This window comes from Cajanus cajan, chromosome 2 (assembly GCF_000230855.2).
Source record: "Cajanus cajan strain Asha chromosome 2, NIPB_CcT2T_4, whole genome shotgun sequence".
NCBI lineage: Eukaryota > Viridiplantae > Streptophyta > Magnoliopsida > Fabales > Fabaceae > Cajanus > Cajanus cajan.
Window position 1 is genome coordinate 2,497,857 of NC_138518.1, and position 17,765 is coordinate 2,515,621.

The 17,765-nt window shown below is 33.3% G+C and overlaps 2 protein-coding genes across 2 annotated transcripts; one reads left to right on the forward strand and one right to left on the reverse strand.

The window, feature by feature from the left end:
* Nucleotides 1–2,161: 2,161 nt before the first annotated feature.
* On the forward strand, nucleotides 2,162–2,599 carry LOC145954074 (uncharacterized). The gene has a single exon (XM_083067751.1). It carries the CDS (start codon nucleotides 2,162–2,164, stop codon nucleotides 2,597–2,599), a length of 438 nt encoding a protein of 145 aa, XP_082923877.1.
* Nucleotides 2,600–10,247: 7,648 nt separating this feature from the next.
* Nucleotides 10,248–11,333, reverse strand: LOC145954076 (uncharacterized). Its single transcript, XM_083067752.1, has 4 exons — nucleotides 11,256–11,333; nucleotides 10,665–11,199; nucleotides 10,306–10,565; nucleotides 10,248–10,262 (listed from the first exon to the last, which is right to left on the reverse strand). Exons 1-4 carry the CDS (start codon nucleotides 11,331–11,333, stop codon nucleotides 10,248–10,250), a joined length of 888 nt encoding a protein of 295 aa, XP_082923878.1.
* Between the last annotated feature and the right edge of the window lie 6,432 nt (nucleotides 11,334–17,765).

Sequence of the window (17,765 nt, forward strand, 5' to 3'; positions counted from 1 at the left end):
TTTAATTAAAATTAATATTGAAATATTTATTAACTCTAAAAATGAAAATGAAGTTTTCAATTTATGCCATGCATGCTTAATAAATGTGATTTAGATGATATTTAATATTTTAAATTATGCTTGACAATTTTTAAGTAAAAGTCTTTAATTTTATTTAAGACACAAACTGGATTTGTATTAGCATGTAACATAACTTTATTTGCAAAGAATGTCATTTTGATGAATCAATTGAATTAGAGGAAGAATCTTCATCTTCAATGTCACCAATTAATAAAATCATAATTTTAAACATAGTCAATGCATGGAGGACTAATATAGTTTTAGATATGTGAAGAAATAAAGTGAATTATTTGTCAAAAGATAGAGATAATTATTTGTCAAAAAAAGTAAAACAAATTGTATTAATTTTACTTTATTATTATTATTACTATTATTATTATTTATTTTATTAAATTTCATAGTATTGCAAACTCATATTTTTATGTGAAATTCATAAAGAAATTTTAAAATTTTATATTATAAATCTATTAAAATCTTAACTACAAAGTTTTGATTAAAATTTTAATTTTAATTTTTTTAAATAAATTATAAAAATCATGACATTCTTATAATTTTTTTTTAAAATCTATTAAAACTCACCAGATATTTTTATGTTAAAATTATATTTAGAAATTATAATCTTATAATGAAGAACATATAAGGCGGAAGGTAGTCCAAACAATAAAGACAAAAATCTCGATCTAATTGCAATAAATGAGAAGATATAGTATTTACTGTATTTGTTACCATATTAATTACAAACCTAAATTAATAAAATCATGAAAATTCCTGTAAAAGAAATAAAATCATGAAAATCATCATTTTTCAAATATGAAATATAGAAAATAAAAATTTCATATCTACTTGCAGACTAACTTTTTTTTCTTCTACATTATTATCTGATTAGAATATTTTTATTTATCAATGTCTCATTACAAACTCCATCTATATAACAAGTTTATTAACTTTTATATAACTATCCTAGATATTATACGGAAAACAATATCTAACTAGTGTACATAATAACTATTTAAAAGTTAAACCAGACATAAAATTTATGATTTTTTTTTTGGTAAAGACATAAAATTTATGATTAATAATAAACATATATTTAAACATGAAAAATAGAGGAAATAGATATATTCTTATGAGGTAAAATAATTTTACATTGTCTTTCATCCTTCAATCACAAAATATCATATTTTTATTTTAATAATAAACTAATGAATGAAAAAACTTCGTATCTTAATTAAAAAAAATAAAAAAAATAATAAAAATATAATAATTTAATTGATATAATGATTAATTCATTAATTTTAAGATTTTGAATTTAATAAAAAAATAAGATAATTATTAAAAGAAATATTTTTTTATATATATTAATATAGATAATTAAAAATGTAAAAATAAATTATGCAAATAAATTAAACTTAAAAGTACTTTATATAGTAACCTTGTTACAAATAAGTTAAAAGTGACGTCATTAATAAATAGTAAGATAATACATACTGATCTATACTTTTATCTATAATTATTAATAAAAATATATATATATATATATATATATATATTTAAATAAATACTTTCATCTTTATTTTTTTATTTGATTATATAGTAATTATTTATAAATAAAATCTATACTAATATATAAAGAAGATACTTTACCTTTGATCTCTATTTTTTAATAGACAATTATACTACTCAAATATAAAAAAAATTCTTATATATTATTTTTAAATAATTATACACAATTTTTTAATATTTTATTTATGTATAATTATTAAAAGTATGAAATACCTTAAACTTTCTAGTATAAAATAAAGAAAATATATAATAAAAAAAGATAATTATTTATATAATTATTAAAAGTATGAAGTATCTCGAACTTTTTAATATAAAAAAAATATAACACATATTAGAGAGAGAAAAAAAAAGAAAAAAAAAAAGGGCATTAGCGGTGGCGGTCACTGAGAGCGTACTTTGCGGCATTCAGTTACAGTCCAAACACTGACAGAAAAACCGCCACTCTATTTATTCAATCCCTCCTAAACCCAAAGAGAGTGAGTGAGTGAGAGAGAGAGAGAGAAAACCCGAAGCCTTTCATTTCACTCCGCCCACCACCATGACAGTCTTACCGGCGCCCACCACCACCCACTCCGCCGACGACGAAGCGCAGATCGCCTTCGCTAACAGACGCTGCATGTCCTTCTGGCCGCCCTGCTTCCCCTCCCAAACCACCTCGTCCTCGTCGTGGTGGCAGAATCTGCAGTCGGCGCCGCCGAAGGAGCCGTGGTGGTGCCGGCGCTGGAAGGCGGCGAGGGAGTGGTCGGAGGCGGAGAACTGGAAGGCCTTGGTTCAGCGCTTCATCCGCTTCAACAAGAACAAAACGAAGAGGCACTGTTCCTTTCGCTACGATCCGCTCAGCTACGCGCTCAACTTCGACGACGGAACCAACGCCGGAGAACAACCTCACGGATACGCTGCTTTCTCCGCGCGCTTCGCCTCCGTTCCCTTGTCACGTGAGGACCACGTGCCACCCCCTTCCAAAATCCAACGATGAAGCGGATTGCGTCGCCTTGTTCATAGTTAGGTTTCTTTTTTATTTTATTTTTTATTTTCTGTATATTCCGAAAATGTGGACTTAAAAGCAATTATAAATTTATAATAATACATTTAGCCTTTTTTAAAATTAATTTTAATTTTTTAATTGTATTTTCAATTTCATACTCATTAATTTACTTTCTTTCCGATCAATTTCCAAAGCTATATTATCTTATATTAATGAATTAAAGAAATAATTTTTTTAATTAGGAAATCTATTTCTTGTGTTTTTTTTATGAATACATAATATTTTTTGTATAAAAGTTATTTTAAATTTTAATATCATGTCTTTTAATTTTTTTAGCTATTAAAATTTTTTTTCCTTAAAATTTTCTGTACTAAATTTTGTTGAAATAGTATAATCTTATTTTTTTAGGAAAATATCTTAAAAATTTATGTCATATTTTTATTTTTTTTATAAACGCTTTTAGAGAAAAAACATAGGATTCTTTATTGGATGATAGTAAATATTTAAAGCATTATATTATTTTTTTTATTTACATTTAATGGAAAGTGATATATTGAAAGCACACAATGAATGGTAGTAAATATTTAGATTTCTTAACAATTGAAAATTTGAGATCATTAAATATTTAAATTAGAGTAACATTTTTCTTTTGATGCACAGTCATTAATATGAATGTTGTCTCGGGTTTTACGTTCTCCGCCCCCGTCCTCCTGCTCCCGCAAATTTAAACCGCTCCCGCTTCCGGTCTCGATACCCGCCGGGATAAAATCTGGGTCTCCATCCCCGCTCTCGGCGGGATTCGGGTTTCCCTGTCCTGCCCTCGCCCCCGTCCCCGTTCCTATTTTTTTTTTTCTTTTTTCTTTTAAATAAATATGAACAATTTTTAATAAAAGAAAAGTAAAATAATATAAATTTTTACATATAAATATTTATAATTTTGGTTTATATATATATATATAAATAACTTTTAATTATATTATTAAGCGGAGCAGGGGAAGGGGCGGGATCAATTAGAAAAAACTCAAACTCGAACCCAAACTTAATAAACACAAGTTTTTCCTATTCAAATCGGAGCGAGTTTGGACAGATATCTATTGGGCGGGTTAGATTGTGATGCCTAATGTTGATTATTGACTAAAAACATTCCTATGTATCTAATTGCATTGACTGGACATGTGCAGTTAGTGGAATCTGTCACCGAATTAATCTAGTACTCCCTCTGTGAGGCACAATTTTAAGAAATATTGTTGGTATTTTTTAATAAACTACTTTATATTTTATTTTATGAAATATTAATTTTTCTTTTAAACTTTTACTCTTTCTAAAAATTGTAAGAATATACCTTTTTTTTTTCATTTTATAAACTATTCAGTTCTTCTTTATTATTTTTTATTAATATTAGTACATAAACATTTATATGAAATAATATATTTTTTTTATAAAAAATTAATGATAAGTAAACGAGATAAAATTGATAAATCATGATATTTATAATATCAATAAAATTAATTATTAATAACTATTTATATTATTATGTGATTTGGTTAAAAATATTTTATAATAAAAATAGGATTTAGTACAATGTAAAAATGAAAAATACACTACTCCTTCATGTATATAAATTTTAATGTTTAAGATTTTTTATATTTTAAAAATATTTAATATTTATACAGTAAATATAGACTACTTTCTTTTAGTATTTTGACTATTTTCAACAAAAACAATTGTTATAAAATAATAAAAAGCAATTATAAAATAAAAAAAATGATAACGAATAAAAATTATTAAATAAAAATATAAAAAAAGTTAATTAATATCTCTTAAAATGTATATAACTAAAAGAATAAAACAATAAATTTGAAATTATAACAAAAAGTATTAAACTTATAACACAAGTACATGTAAAAAAAAAAGTCGGAGAAAATAAAAAATTTATCTATAACAAGAATAGATAAAAGATATACATTCTCCTCCAACTACTTTTTATTTTAACTTCCACAAAAATTAAATCAATTTATTTATATCTAAACTTTTATTTTTAGGTTTTTGTTTGTCAACCTCATTAAATAATTACAAATTAAATTTTTATTAAAAATAAAAAATTTTCACCACTTTCACAATTTGTTTTTTCTCTTCTTATTTCTTATTATAATTACTATACAATTGTTTTTTTTTTATATTTTATAAAAGATAAATAAAAACAAGAAGTATTTTGATCTGTTAGTAATTATTAAAAAAGAAAATCTCATTTATTATTAATATAGATTTCTTAGCCTTCTCTTTGATTATGTAATGGTAATGTCCATAGATAGCATACTAAGATGGGTGTGAAAAATAAGTCAATGTTTATTAATGTGTGAAAAGCTAATTTGATTCATTCACTCTAAAGTTGGGCCCATATTCCCTTTCTGGGCTCTTTTCCTGCGCCTAATTTAATGGTCTCCACCGTTCCTTTTTTATCTTTTCAGTCAAATATTCCATCATTCTTCTCTTTCTCACATCCTCTTTCTTTCTACTTTACTGCACTTCCACCCATTATCTTTAGTCAACCATACCATTTCCACAAATTCATTCATTTAAATAATTAACCTCTTTTTAAAGGAGTCTCACATTTTACTTTCTCAAAATTTTACTTGATAAGTCTTTAAAGATTTATATATTAATCATTAGATTTTAAAAATTGTTCCAATATTTTAAAAAGTAAAAACTCTAGCATAACTTATTAGTTTAGATTTAAACAAACAGACTCATAATGATCATCAAAATAAATGATATCTTAAATGCAGTGATTATAACAATGTCATCTGATTTGAGTTTAGAACATAAAATGCCTTTTTTTTTTTAATTAGAAATTATAATTTATATAATGTTTAAATAAAATTAATATGTTCGTTTAAATTTAATTTAGTTATAATACGTCAATAGTTTTTAGTTTTGTAGCTTAGATTTTCATTCTAATATTCTCTTTTGTATTCCCTTCATTTTATTTAGAACTATGTTTTTTGATATATGATGACAAGCAAAAATAGTTTTAGACCAAAAGTGAATAAGGTATACCAAGATAGAATGGCGCATAATATCAATTGTCATTATTCATTTTATTTTTCAACTAAAACTCCCAACAGTATTCTTGTGGTACTATGTTACGCAACACATTTAGGCCCGTTTGAATTTTTTTTTTTTTTTTATAAACAAAAAAACATAATATTAAAAAAGGAGTACAAAGGGTACTCCAACCCATAGTTTTAAAAACCGGACCGGTCATCGAACCGGTTAAGGTATTGGGTCAATGGGTCAAAGGTTGAACCGGTGGGTCACTGGTTGAACCGCATGACTCGATTTTTATTTATTTTTATTAAAAAATATTCATATTAAATATTTTTATACTTATAAATTTTAATAAATTTATATCTTATTTTAAATTTAAATTTTTCTATCTTATTTAAAATTATTTTTATTTTTATTTTGTAAAAAAATACATAAAAAAATTACATGTTAAACGGTATATTAATACAAATTAAAAATATAAATAATATGTACATATATAATATGCTTGCAATTAATATCACAAAATAATATATGTAATATTTACATAGATATTAAATTATTAAATATATAATTTAAAATTAATAATATACTATAAAAGTTATTTAAGTTGTATATATTGCAAACAAATATATTAGAACAAGTAGTCATTGTTATATTTAATAAGACTCCTTACTTTTTCATTAAGAGATTCAATTTTCATTATTATTTTTGTGATTTATGGTCCCTTAAAAAAAAAATAAAAAAAAAATGGTTGAACCGGTTTGACCCACCGGTTCACCGGTTGAACCGGAAAATTGACCGGTTCAATCCGGTTTGAAACGGGTCGACTGCATAACCGATCCAACTTCAGATTCGGACCGGCTGGACCACCGGTTCCCGGTCCAACCGGTCCGACCGGCCGGGTCGGTCCGGGTTTTAAAACACTGCTCCAACTTATACATAAAGTTAAGGCAACTACTGAATATATATCAATGACTCATTTAACCAATTTATGTATACTAGTTGTCCTTTATTCAAACCTGCTGTCAACCATTTCCATGACCTATATTTGATAACATCTATAATCTCCTCAACATTTACTAAACCATTGTTAAAGACAATGTTATTTCTATGTAACCAAATACTCCATATCACAGCTACCTAAATAGTTACTACATACCTCCACTTTTTTTTTCCACCCACAAAATCACACATATCCAATAAGAGATCCTTTAAACACTTTGGCATACATGAAGAGGAGTCCAACCAATACCAAATCGAATACCATATACTACTTGAAATAGAACAATGCAAGAATAAGTGTTTCTCTTCTTCGTCTTCATAATTACATAGGGCACAAGATTCATTTAAGAATAACATACCACGCTTCACAAGCCCCTTACATACTGATAAAGCTTGTAATGACAATTGCCAAGAGAACACACTGGCCTTTCTGGGAACCAGTGCCTTCCACATATGACGCAATGCCAACACCACACTGTTATCAACAGCAGAGCCGGTAGAAAAATAATCATGTAAAAAACCATATGCAGATTTTACCGTATATGCCCTTGATGTATCACAGTTCCACACGAACATATCTGGCATGTATAATCGCGATTGTACGTCACCAATTAGCGCTATCAATTCACGAATCATTGTCTCCTCCCGTTGAAAAATTATTTATCTTTGACATTGGAAATCCCACATCCAAACACCTTCAACAAATCGACCATTTTCACTAGTCTTGGACTCTTTATTTGCAGTCGCGAAAAATAGTCTAGGAAAAACCTCTGCAAGAGCAACACCTCCAACCCACTTGTCCACCCAAAATCTTATCGTGGTACCATCACCAATAACACAGTTTAAACTAGCATCCACCCTGTCGCCACCCGCCGAAACGGACATTGGCATTCGCGACGATGGTTGGACTCTTTTTAGTTTTGAAAAATGATGGATTGTTAGAACGACTTATTCTCAAACTGAGACCTCATCGAACTAACAATTTTGTTAAATAATTCTCACCAATCCGTATTAATCCCAAACAGGACCCTCCATGGATTAGTGGTTTTCGCAAAAAAGGGGTTCTTGGAGTCGCCACCAATGTTTTACTCAAAACATTGGAAAAAGACATAAGGCAATTGATTTTCGCAAATCAACTTTGGCCATTACAACCAGAGTTTGGGTAAGGGAGTCGATTACGTGTGGGGAAGGTGTTAGCACCCCACAACGCCCCTTTCGGGTTCCCTATGACGGATTATTTCATAAATAATAGCGTAAAATTACTAAACTACCCCTATTTATTAGAACGATTATAAGTAAACTATCTACATGATGAAAGCTTTAAACGTGCAATGCAACAATCAAAAAGCGATAAATGAAAGCGGTAAAAGAAAGGATTTGGAAAGAAACCTTCGAAGCGGGCTTTTATATATTCAAAAAGGAGTTAGGAGGCTTTTTGGCGCTCCTTCCCACTACACGTTCGCTCGCTCCTTTCCCTAAAAATAAATATTAACTATGGAAATCAAAGAGATTTCCCTTCGACTTGTTCGAGTCTCAAGCTAAAGGCTCGTGAACTCAAGAACTTAGTCGGATCAGCTCTCGGAGAGATTTCTAGGGCAGAGAATAGCTCAAAAACCCAAGAATACTCAGCAAGAGGGTGAAGAAATGCTCCAAATGTGTGGAAGGACGAGCCAATGACGTCCTATTTATAGGATTGAGGCGCAGTACGGCCTAAGGAGTCAATACGGCCCGTACTGAGTTTTTGAACTACAGTACGGGCGTACTGAATTCAGTACGGCCGTACTGAAGTTCAAAAACTTCAGTACGGCCGTATTGATTTCATTATGGCCGTATTGTAGTTCAAATGGCTCAGTACGGCCGTACTGAACCTCTAGGAGGGCGTATTGAGCTCCAATCCTCACACACCCTTATTCTAAGCTACTCTAAGACTTCTAGACCTACAAAGAATCATCCTAGGGTCTTCCAGGAGTCCTTCCGGCTGACTTTCCTTCGGTCGTCGAGAGTCTTTGAGTCTTATTTCCGACCCGGACAATTTTAGGGGTCTACACACCCAAAAATCAGCCTGTTGACACACCCACGCTACATCCTTCCACCAATCTGATGCTTTTGGATCCACACTATCATGTCTCATCTCCGATGAAAATTCACCATACCATGCTTTGAGAACTTGTACCTATAAAGAATTTGGAAATTTCAAACCGCGCCACACCCACTTTCCTAATAAGCTCATATTGAACCAAGCCACGTTTTTTATCCCAAGGCCACCTTCTTTTATAGGTTTACAAACTTGGTCCCATTTTACCCAACAAATTTTAGAGGACTCCTTGACCCCACTCCACAAAAAACGTCTTTGAATCTTCACCACCTCTTTAATAACAGACAGAGGCATTTTCCAAAAAGACAAATAATGTAAAGGGAGACTATTTAGGACAACATTAAGAAGAGTCACCCTCCCCCCAATAGAAACATATTTGTGTTTCCAAGAAGCCAACTTATTATGCAAAACCTCTAACAAGCGCTCCCAAGCCACCGTACGCCTAGGCTTATCACCAACATACAACCCCAAATAACAAAAAGGCAAAGTCCCCACCTTACAATTTAAAAAAGCAGCCGCTGTCGATAAAAAATCTTGGTCCACCTTTACTCCAATCAAACAGCTCTTATGAAAATTAACCTTCAAACCTGAAATCAGTTCAAAACAACGTAACACTTCCTTTAATGTCCATAAATTCCTCTCTGTTGCTTCTCCTATCAACAACGTGTCATCTGCAAATTGAAGCAAAGAAATTTCAGGTCCATCGCCCACCTTAATCCCCTTGAAAAGGCCTTTTCACACCGCACTACGCACCAAACCTCCTAAACCTTCAGCTGCTATTAAAAACAAAAAAGGTGATAGGGGATCACCTTGTTGAAGGCCTCTCCCAATTGCCACCTCCTTCGTTGGGGAACCATTCACAAGAGCCGATAAATGACCTCCATAAATGCAGGCCTCCATCCACTTTACCCACCTTTCTCCAAACCCCATCTTCCATAGCATATATAATAGATACCTCCAATCCACCGAATCATATGCCTTTTTAAAATCCACCTTCAACACAAAACAACTCCTCTTTGTTTTTTTTAACATAGTCCACCACTTCATTGGCCACAAGCACACTATCAAATAAGTTTCGACCTGGTACAAAACCCAATTGTTGTTCATTTATAATATCATCCAACACACCCTTCATCCTATTAGCAAGCACCTTGGAAATGATTTTATACAAGCAACCCAACAAAGATATTGGCCGAAAATCCTCCAATCCTTGTGGACTTTTGGATTTAGGAATTAATGCAACAAAATAAGATATCAAACCTTTAGGTACAACCGCATTCATATGAAATTCCACAAGCATTTGCATCACCTCATCCTTCACAAGATCCCAAAATGCTTTTAGAAAGGTAAAATTGAAACCATCTGGGCCTGGACTCTTGTCACCATCACATTCTCTAACCACACTAGTCACTTCCTCCATAGAAAACATCTCTTCCAACCCCACCTTACTCTCCTTTGATACTACAGGCACTGGAATATTATCAATAGACAGTCTTACCCACTCCCTTCCTGCAAAATGATCACTAAAAAAATTCAAAATATACCCCTTCACCTCATCCACCTCCTCAAGCCAACGCCCCTCTACATTCAAAGTCAAAATTTGATTGCGTCTTCGACGCCCTCGTATACATGCATAAAAATACTTGGAGTTCCAATCCCCCGCCTTAGACCATTTCTTCCACGCCTTTTGAGCCAAAAGATTTTCCTTACTACGACGAGTAGCCCAAATATTACACACCAGAGATTTCTGTTGCAAAACTTCGTCTATCGTTAAGCCCTGTGTTTCACTTTTAATATCCAATTCAGACAACGCTGCAGTATTAACTCAGATATTCTCTTCCACATCTCCAAAACTACTTTTATTCCATAATTTCAATGCTACTTTAAAATTAAACAACCTTCCTTTAATACGTTGCGCTGCCCATGGCAAACCAACATTCGTAGTCCAAGCTTGTGTTACAACAGTTCGCAACTCCTTGTGATCCAGCCAACAATTATTGAACCGAAAAGGTTTAGGTCCCCAATTCAAAGAATTATGCTTAACCAAGAGTGCACAATGGTCAGACACATCACGTGGCATAACTTGCACCACCGGATACCCCATCACTTCACCCCATTCCTTTGAAACAAGTACTCTATCTAACCTGCTCATCACACCTCCATCTCCACGCCTCCAAGTAAACCTCCTACCCACCGGTGATAAATGCACTAGTTGCATATCAAGAATAAATTGATTAAATTCTACCATCTCTTGTGAATCACCACCCCCAATTCCTCCATTTCTCTCCTCTCTGGCTCTCACAGCATTAAAATCACCCATCATGCACCACAAACCATTGCCAAATCCTTGTTTAGACATACTTAAATTAGCCCACAATGACCTCTTATAAACCAACTGGCAAGGCGAATAAACGTTGACAATCCTTATAATTTGTTTCTTCTCCCCCTATTCTAAACAAACACCCACAAAACCAGGACCACAAAAATGATATCGTAATTTACCACTTGTTGTATTCCAAATAGTAAGAATTCCACCACTATTCCCTGTTGCAGGCCATGCAAGCCAATCAAAATATTCATCGCTCCAAAGTTGGTGACACAATTCTCGTGAGCAAGTTTCTAATTTAGTTTCTTGAAGAAGCAAAAGATCAACACCCTCTTGTCGTACCATTTCTACCACCTGTTTCTTTTTAATCCTTCCTCCAACCCCTCTAGCATTAAATGAAATTATCTTCATGAGAAACCCTTGACACTCCTTGCCGCTGCAACCTTTCTATCTCTAACCTCCAAATCAATAATTTTACCAATTACATCTTCTCTATTCCCTTTCACCACAAGCCCCACCTCTTCTCCAACCTTTAATATTTTTTTCTGCCAAGTTTCACGTCGCAGTTTCAGCCCCACTCGCCACTGATGTATTCGTCGCTGCACTCTCCACATCAGAACCTGATCTTCGTTTCTTTGAGCAAGTCCGGTGGGACAACCTTGAAAACTCTATAACTTTCTTTGAAGCCTGTATTGCACTTCTTGATTCCTTTTGTAAGTTCAGAGAATGCAAGCTACAATACGAATTTGGTGAAGATCCTTGGCGCCTCTGTCTCGCTAATTTCATTGCACCCCGCATGTTCAATTGTCCCCGTTTGTGCAACAATTGGCGCCTTGTTGTTTGTGAATTAACACTAGAAATTTTTTCATCCCCCATTCGCATTAGTATACCATCACGAGAAGCTTTTGTCACTGAAATAGAAGCGCTAGCAGTCACAACAGTAGTTGGTAAAAAGGTGCCTTCAAAATTGCTACACACCACCCTCCCCTACATTCACTCCCTCATGGACCACCTTATCCAAACACTCATCTGTAGTAAATTTGGACCCCTCACCATGCACACCACCAACTATACCCACACCATCCTCCTTTTTACTATCGATACCACCAACTAGGCCCACACCATCCTCCTTATTACTACTGACACCACCCTCCCCCTCCTTCAAAATTGTACAACTAGTGGAATCCGAGATGGGTCTCCCGTCTTTAATACCCATTTTCCATACACCAAGCTCCCATTGAAATTCACAACCCAATTCATTATTGTCATTATTAACAACCAAATCCACCCCAACCGTATGGCCCACTTCCCTTCCATCTGCCTCATGCACAACACCCCTAGTTGGAGCCACCAAATTTTTGTCACTTCCCAAATTCAAGTTTATATCACCCATGACCAACCCTTCATTAATTTTCCCACTATCATCCATAACATCCCCCACAAAATCAAAGCTTGTGGCCATTTTTACACCCACTCTACTCGCTGTTGTCTCCTCGTTATTGTCAATGCCATCATCAGAACTATACTCTTCCACATCATTCAAATCCACTAAGTCTTCTGAAAGGGAAACTGATGAGTCAGACTGTGTTTCATGCAAATCATTTTTTAAAAATTCACCACCATGCTCCTCAACCATCCTAATATCAAACAAAAAATCATTAATTTTCACCTTCAACTTTTGATTAATAAGAGCTTTATCCGTTGTGTGTACACAAACCCTTGCAAAATCCATATGTCTCCTCAAATTAGTATCGTCATCCACCATAACGAAGGATCCCAATGGATTAATTAATCGTTGAAAAAAACTCTCCTCCCATGCATGCAATGGTACACCGTATACTCGAACCCAAATCCTCCTCGTCACCGCCACCATACGTGGGTGCCACCACGATATATCATAAAACGCACTCCCCAACAATTCTCTATTCCTTTCTATAGCCTCCTCCTGTGACACCCTCTACCCCAACGTTAATACACAATAAATGTAAACAATAATTTCTTTTTCTTTTTGAGTAAATAAAATCTTTCATAGTTTAATAACATCTTTCATGTATAAAACAACTGCTTCAAATCTCATAAGGTAGAAGATTCACATTCGTAACTCATCAATCATAAAAAAAGAGTCAAAGATAAGTATTAAGCTCAAGAAATCATATAAAGGAGAATATATATTAATTCCAGTAAAGGTGGCAGTGCCTCCTAGTTAGGAATTAATATATCACTTTCAAATCATGTAATAAAATAGTATGACAAAGATATACATTTTGGTCTTTTCTCAAGAACGTTCAAAATTACAAAGGAAGAGAAAATTAAAACTTTTAAAATAATAACATCCCAAAAAAACAAGCCTAGCTATGCCCGATGTCACATCCTATCAGAGCACGCCCAACTGAAGCCTTAAGCCTCATTACCAACATCCTCATGATGCTGATTACCTGCAACATAATTTAAACATATACAAAAACAACAAGGGAGAGAGAAACATCTCACTCAATTTCAGGTGCAGAAATAAAGGTTAGATAGCACCCACACACACATAACAAATATAAGTCACATATAAACAATACACATACATCATCAATATCACATATATACTCATTTATCATGCAATGATGTCATGGACTTGACTCATAAATGCATGCATGTGGCGCCATACGGAAGATTCACAATTCATCGTTGGTGACCCTAAGGTACACCTGGTTACATCACTGGTGACCCTAAGGTACACCTTGTTAGCATGTTACATCGTTGGTGACCCTAAGGTACACCTTGTTAGCATCTTACATCGTGGGTGACCATAAGGTACACCTTATTACATCGTGGGTGACCATACGGTACACCTTATTAGCATATTACATCGTGGGTGACCATACGGTACACCTTATTAGCATGTTACATCGTGGGTATGCGACCTCAGCGGCACACCTGGAGTAATATATGCATATGATGCATGTCATAAATTCATAATCTCATGGACTCAACATTTAACTCATTACAGAATTTTATTTAATACATCATGTCATTATTCTTCATATTCTCATAATCATAACTTGTCTCAATAGTTCATTCTTAGGTCTCATGTCTTTTGTCCATATTTCACAAGGTCATGTCATCAATACTCCTCATAAGGTCCGCACAGGTATTCACAGAGAGCATTCTTGTTAATATTAAAACTTATTTATTTATATCATTAACTTCATATTCATTTATTACTTTTCACAAAGAACAAAGTAGAATAAATAGAAAATCGGACAGAACAACGGCATCTTCAACAAAAATAAAGTAGAGTAAATAGAAAATCAAACATAACAACGACACCTTCAACAAAGAACAAAATAGAGTAAATAGAAAATCAAACAGAACAACGGCACCTTCAACAAAGAACAAAGTAGAGTAAATAGAAAATCAAACAGAACAACGACAAGGGATTGGGGGCCAATCCGACAAACAACTATCCAACAATTATCCCCACACCCCCGAGCGAGGTTCTCACTCCCCCCTTACCTGGATAAGCAGGAGATGGAACTTGGGCAGGGCCTCCTCCTCTGGATTCTCTCTTTCTTCCCTCTCTTTCTTTCTTTCTTTCTCTCTCTCTCTCTCCTCTTTCTCTCTCTAAGATTATCACTTCTTGCTCAGTATATAATTTTCACCCCCCTGGCCCTATTTATAGGCAATCTGACGCACCCGGAGCGGCCCGTACTGATTTCGGAACGGCCCGTTCCAGATCCTTCAACCATGGGCAAATTTTTCAACTGGAACGGCCCGTTCCAAAATCGGAACGCCCGTTCCCAAAAAGCAGAACAGCCCGTTCTGAAACCAGAACGACCCGTTCTCAATCTCAGCAGAACGACCCGTACTGCTTCCAAAACGACCCGTTCTGCATTTGGAACGGCCCGTTCCGACACCCAGAAATACCCTTATTCCTTTATTAAAATTACGAAAATGCCATCAATAATTACGAAAATGCCATCTTTTTTTAAAAAAACTGGGTGTTACAATTCTCCCATCCTTTTAGAAATTTCGTCCCCGAAATTTTTGTAATGGAAGACTCTTCGCTTCTTAACTTATAATTCTTATGCAACTTCACTATCTTATCGATATACAACTCTATCAATTTCATCCAAGGATTTCTAAGGATAAGACAAGCAAATCTGGTAAGCCTATCCACTAAAACACAATTATAATCAATCTCGTAAACGTTTCAGACAAACCTACAATTAAAGTCTATCCATTCACTATCTCACTTCCAAAATGAGAAGTCTAATTGCTACAAAATTTCTAAAGACTTCTTGCATACTAAACACGAGTATATGATTTCTTTTCTCTTCACCTTAGGTCACTACACTTCTGCTGCGCTACTTTGATACGTCTTAGTAGCTCCTAAATAAAAGAGTACTCTTATGTCCTTTCTCTAAAATCATCTTTCTTAATTCAAGATTACTAAGCATCCAAATTTATTCTCAAAACAACATCAATTTCTATTTAGAAAAGGTTACTCATACTCCTACTAATCTTTTCCACTTGGTTTACTAGGAAAGGCTCTAACCCCTGAGCTTCTTTAATCTCATCACTAATTCACTAATTATTTTCAATCATAATCAATTCAATGCTCCTAAGGGTAATCTTACACATCCAGCATAAGTCTCTAAATTCTTCAATCAAATCCAATCCTTAAATAATCAAAAATAATATATCAGTGATCATCATAATCAAGGCATCTGTCACAATATTGGTTTAACTTTTGTGAGCCTTTCCACAACCTTTCCAAAGATCAAACACTTAAGCATAAGTTCACTAGGTACACATACCAGATCTCTAATTTCACCATTCCATCTACCTCCAAGTCAAATTCTTATCCATCACCTTATCCTAGAGTCTCATATCTTATCACCAAAAATGAATCAACTAATTGTGCTTTTCCAATTTCTTTCAAGGATCCAATTGTTACTCAAGTCATACCTAGTTTCACACTACTAGGAGTATTCTCATAAGTCAAACTTAAATTCCTAATTTGAGTCCAAAGATCCATTTCTCTAATCATAAAGGAAGATAAATATCAAGGTTTCCTATTCAAAACATCGGTTACCATAATGGCTTTGGCCAAATAACCAATAAGATCAAAATCTTATTTCTTAAGGAATTCCAACTATCTCTTTTGGTCAATAGATATTTAAAGCTCTTTTGATCACTAAATACCTTAAGCTTAGAATCATATAGGTAATGTCTCTAAATCTTAGTATAAATACTAAAACCACTAACTCAAGGTCATGGGTAAGGTAATTCCTCTCATAAATTTTTAATTGCCTAGAATCATAAGCCACTACCATTCCTCTTACATCTACAATTCATCCAAATTCATCTTATAAGTATTACTATATACACAAAAGGTTTACTAAAATCCAATAATATTAACACTATTCATTCTTGCCTTTAAGAGTTGAAACTACTCTCATACTTACTATCACACATAAAGGCAATACTCCTCCTAATAAATGTAGTTAAGGGCAATGTTATCTTAAAAATTCCTTCAATAAATCGCCAATAATAATAATAAGATAACCTCCTAAAACCTTTATCCTCGCTAACTTGCTTAAATATCTCTCCACTTAAACATAACTTCTACTTAAGACAGATCCATGTTTACCTCAACTGAAATTTACAGGAACTAGAAAACTTATCTCATATAATAAAAGAATAATAATAAAATAAAATAAAATAGTAATACTTAGATAACTTAACATACAACCGTCTTGGATATATCTTCACCTTTAACTACAATATGATCAGATCACACCCTAAGATCAATCTCACTAACCATACAACATTCACCATTTGATCCCTAAGGTCATCTATCCACATATCAACGTACATGCATATCAAGTCATATTAGAATGCCTACTTTAAACCTTCATATATACCATCCATAAGCATGTACATGAACAACCTTTACCACATAGCATCATACAACCTTAAACAACCTCTCAATCCACATGAAAACAGCCCAGAACATCTTAACAAAGTCTATTCTTATCCTTGCATTGCCTACTAACCCGAAAACATTATTATACAGCCTAACTTCTCTTTTCAACAACTATCAAAGAAAACGACAGATAGAGAGTTCTACTCATCCACGTGATCTCAACCTATCACTAAGTGAATAAGCTACAACTCTTAGTGAGACATGAGATTTTAAAAAAAATCATCTTCTTAGCTAAAGAAAACTTCAAAAATCACAACAAATATATTTAGTGCTTACAACTATACCTCTGATTACCAAAGCAGCTATACTGGAGTTCTAGACCTCCGTTTTACCTGATTCCAATTCCATTAGAAAGATAACATCCAAGGCTACCACTTTCCTGAAGACTAACAAAAATTATAATTTTTTCAGTATAGCACTTGTATTGTCACAACAAAACATCTCCTACACCAGACAACAATAGTGTATCAACATCTAAAATCACAAAAATACCTCAATCCTTCCAAACTTACTTCTTTCCACCTGAAATTCATATCAAAGTTTCCCACTACAAATCTAAACCAGATAACTCACATATTCAGGCTTAGAAAATAAATTCACATGCAATCATCAAACTCTAGAAATTATCAACACTTTAATCTCTCCTTAAGAATACCAAAATTCCAATTCATACATCATCTTTGGATTCAATTGCTACAACTATAGC

What these genes read in the sequence shown, in the direction of transcription:
- LOC145954076 (XM_083067752.1), bottom strand. Translation starts at nt 11,333, where the DNA reads ATGAATATTTTGATTGGCTTGCATGGCCTGCAACAGGGAATAGTGGTG. An exon ending in TATTTGGAATACAACAAGTG is followed by an intron (nt 11,200 to 11,255) that starts GTAAATTACGAT and finishes TGTTTAGAATAG; the next exon opens with GGGGAGAAGAAACAAATTAT. An exon ending in TTTGCCATGGGCAGCGCAAC is followed by an intron (nt 10,566 to 10,664) that starts GTATTAAAGGAA and finishes TTAATACTGCAG; the next exon opens with CGTTGTCTGAATTGGATATT.
- LOC145954074 (XM_083067751.1), top strand. Translation starts at nt 2,162, where the DNA reads ATGACAGTCTTACCGGCGCCCACCACCACCCACTCCGCCGACGACGAA.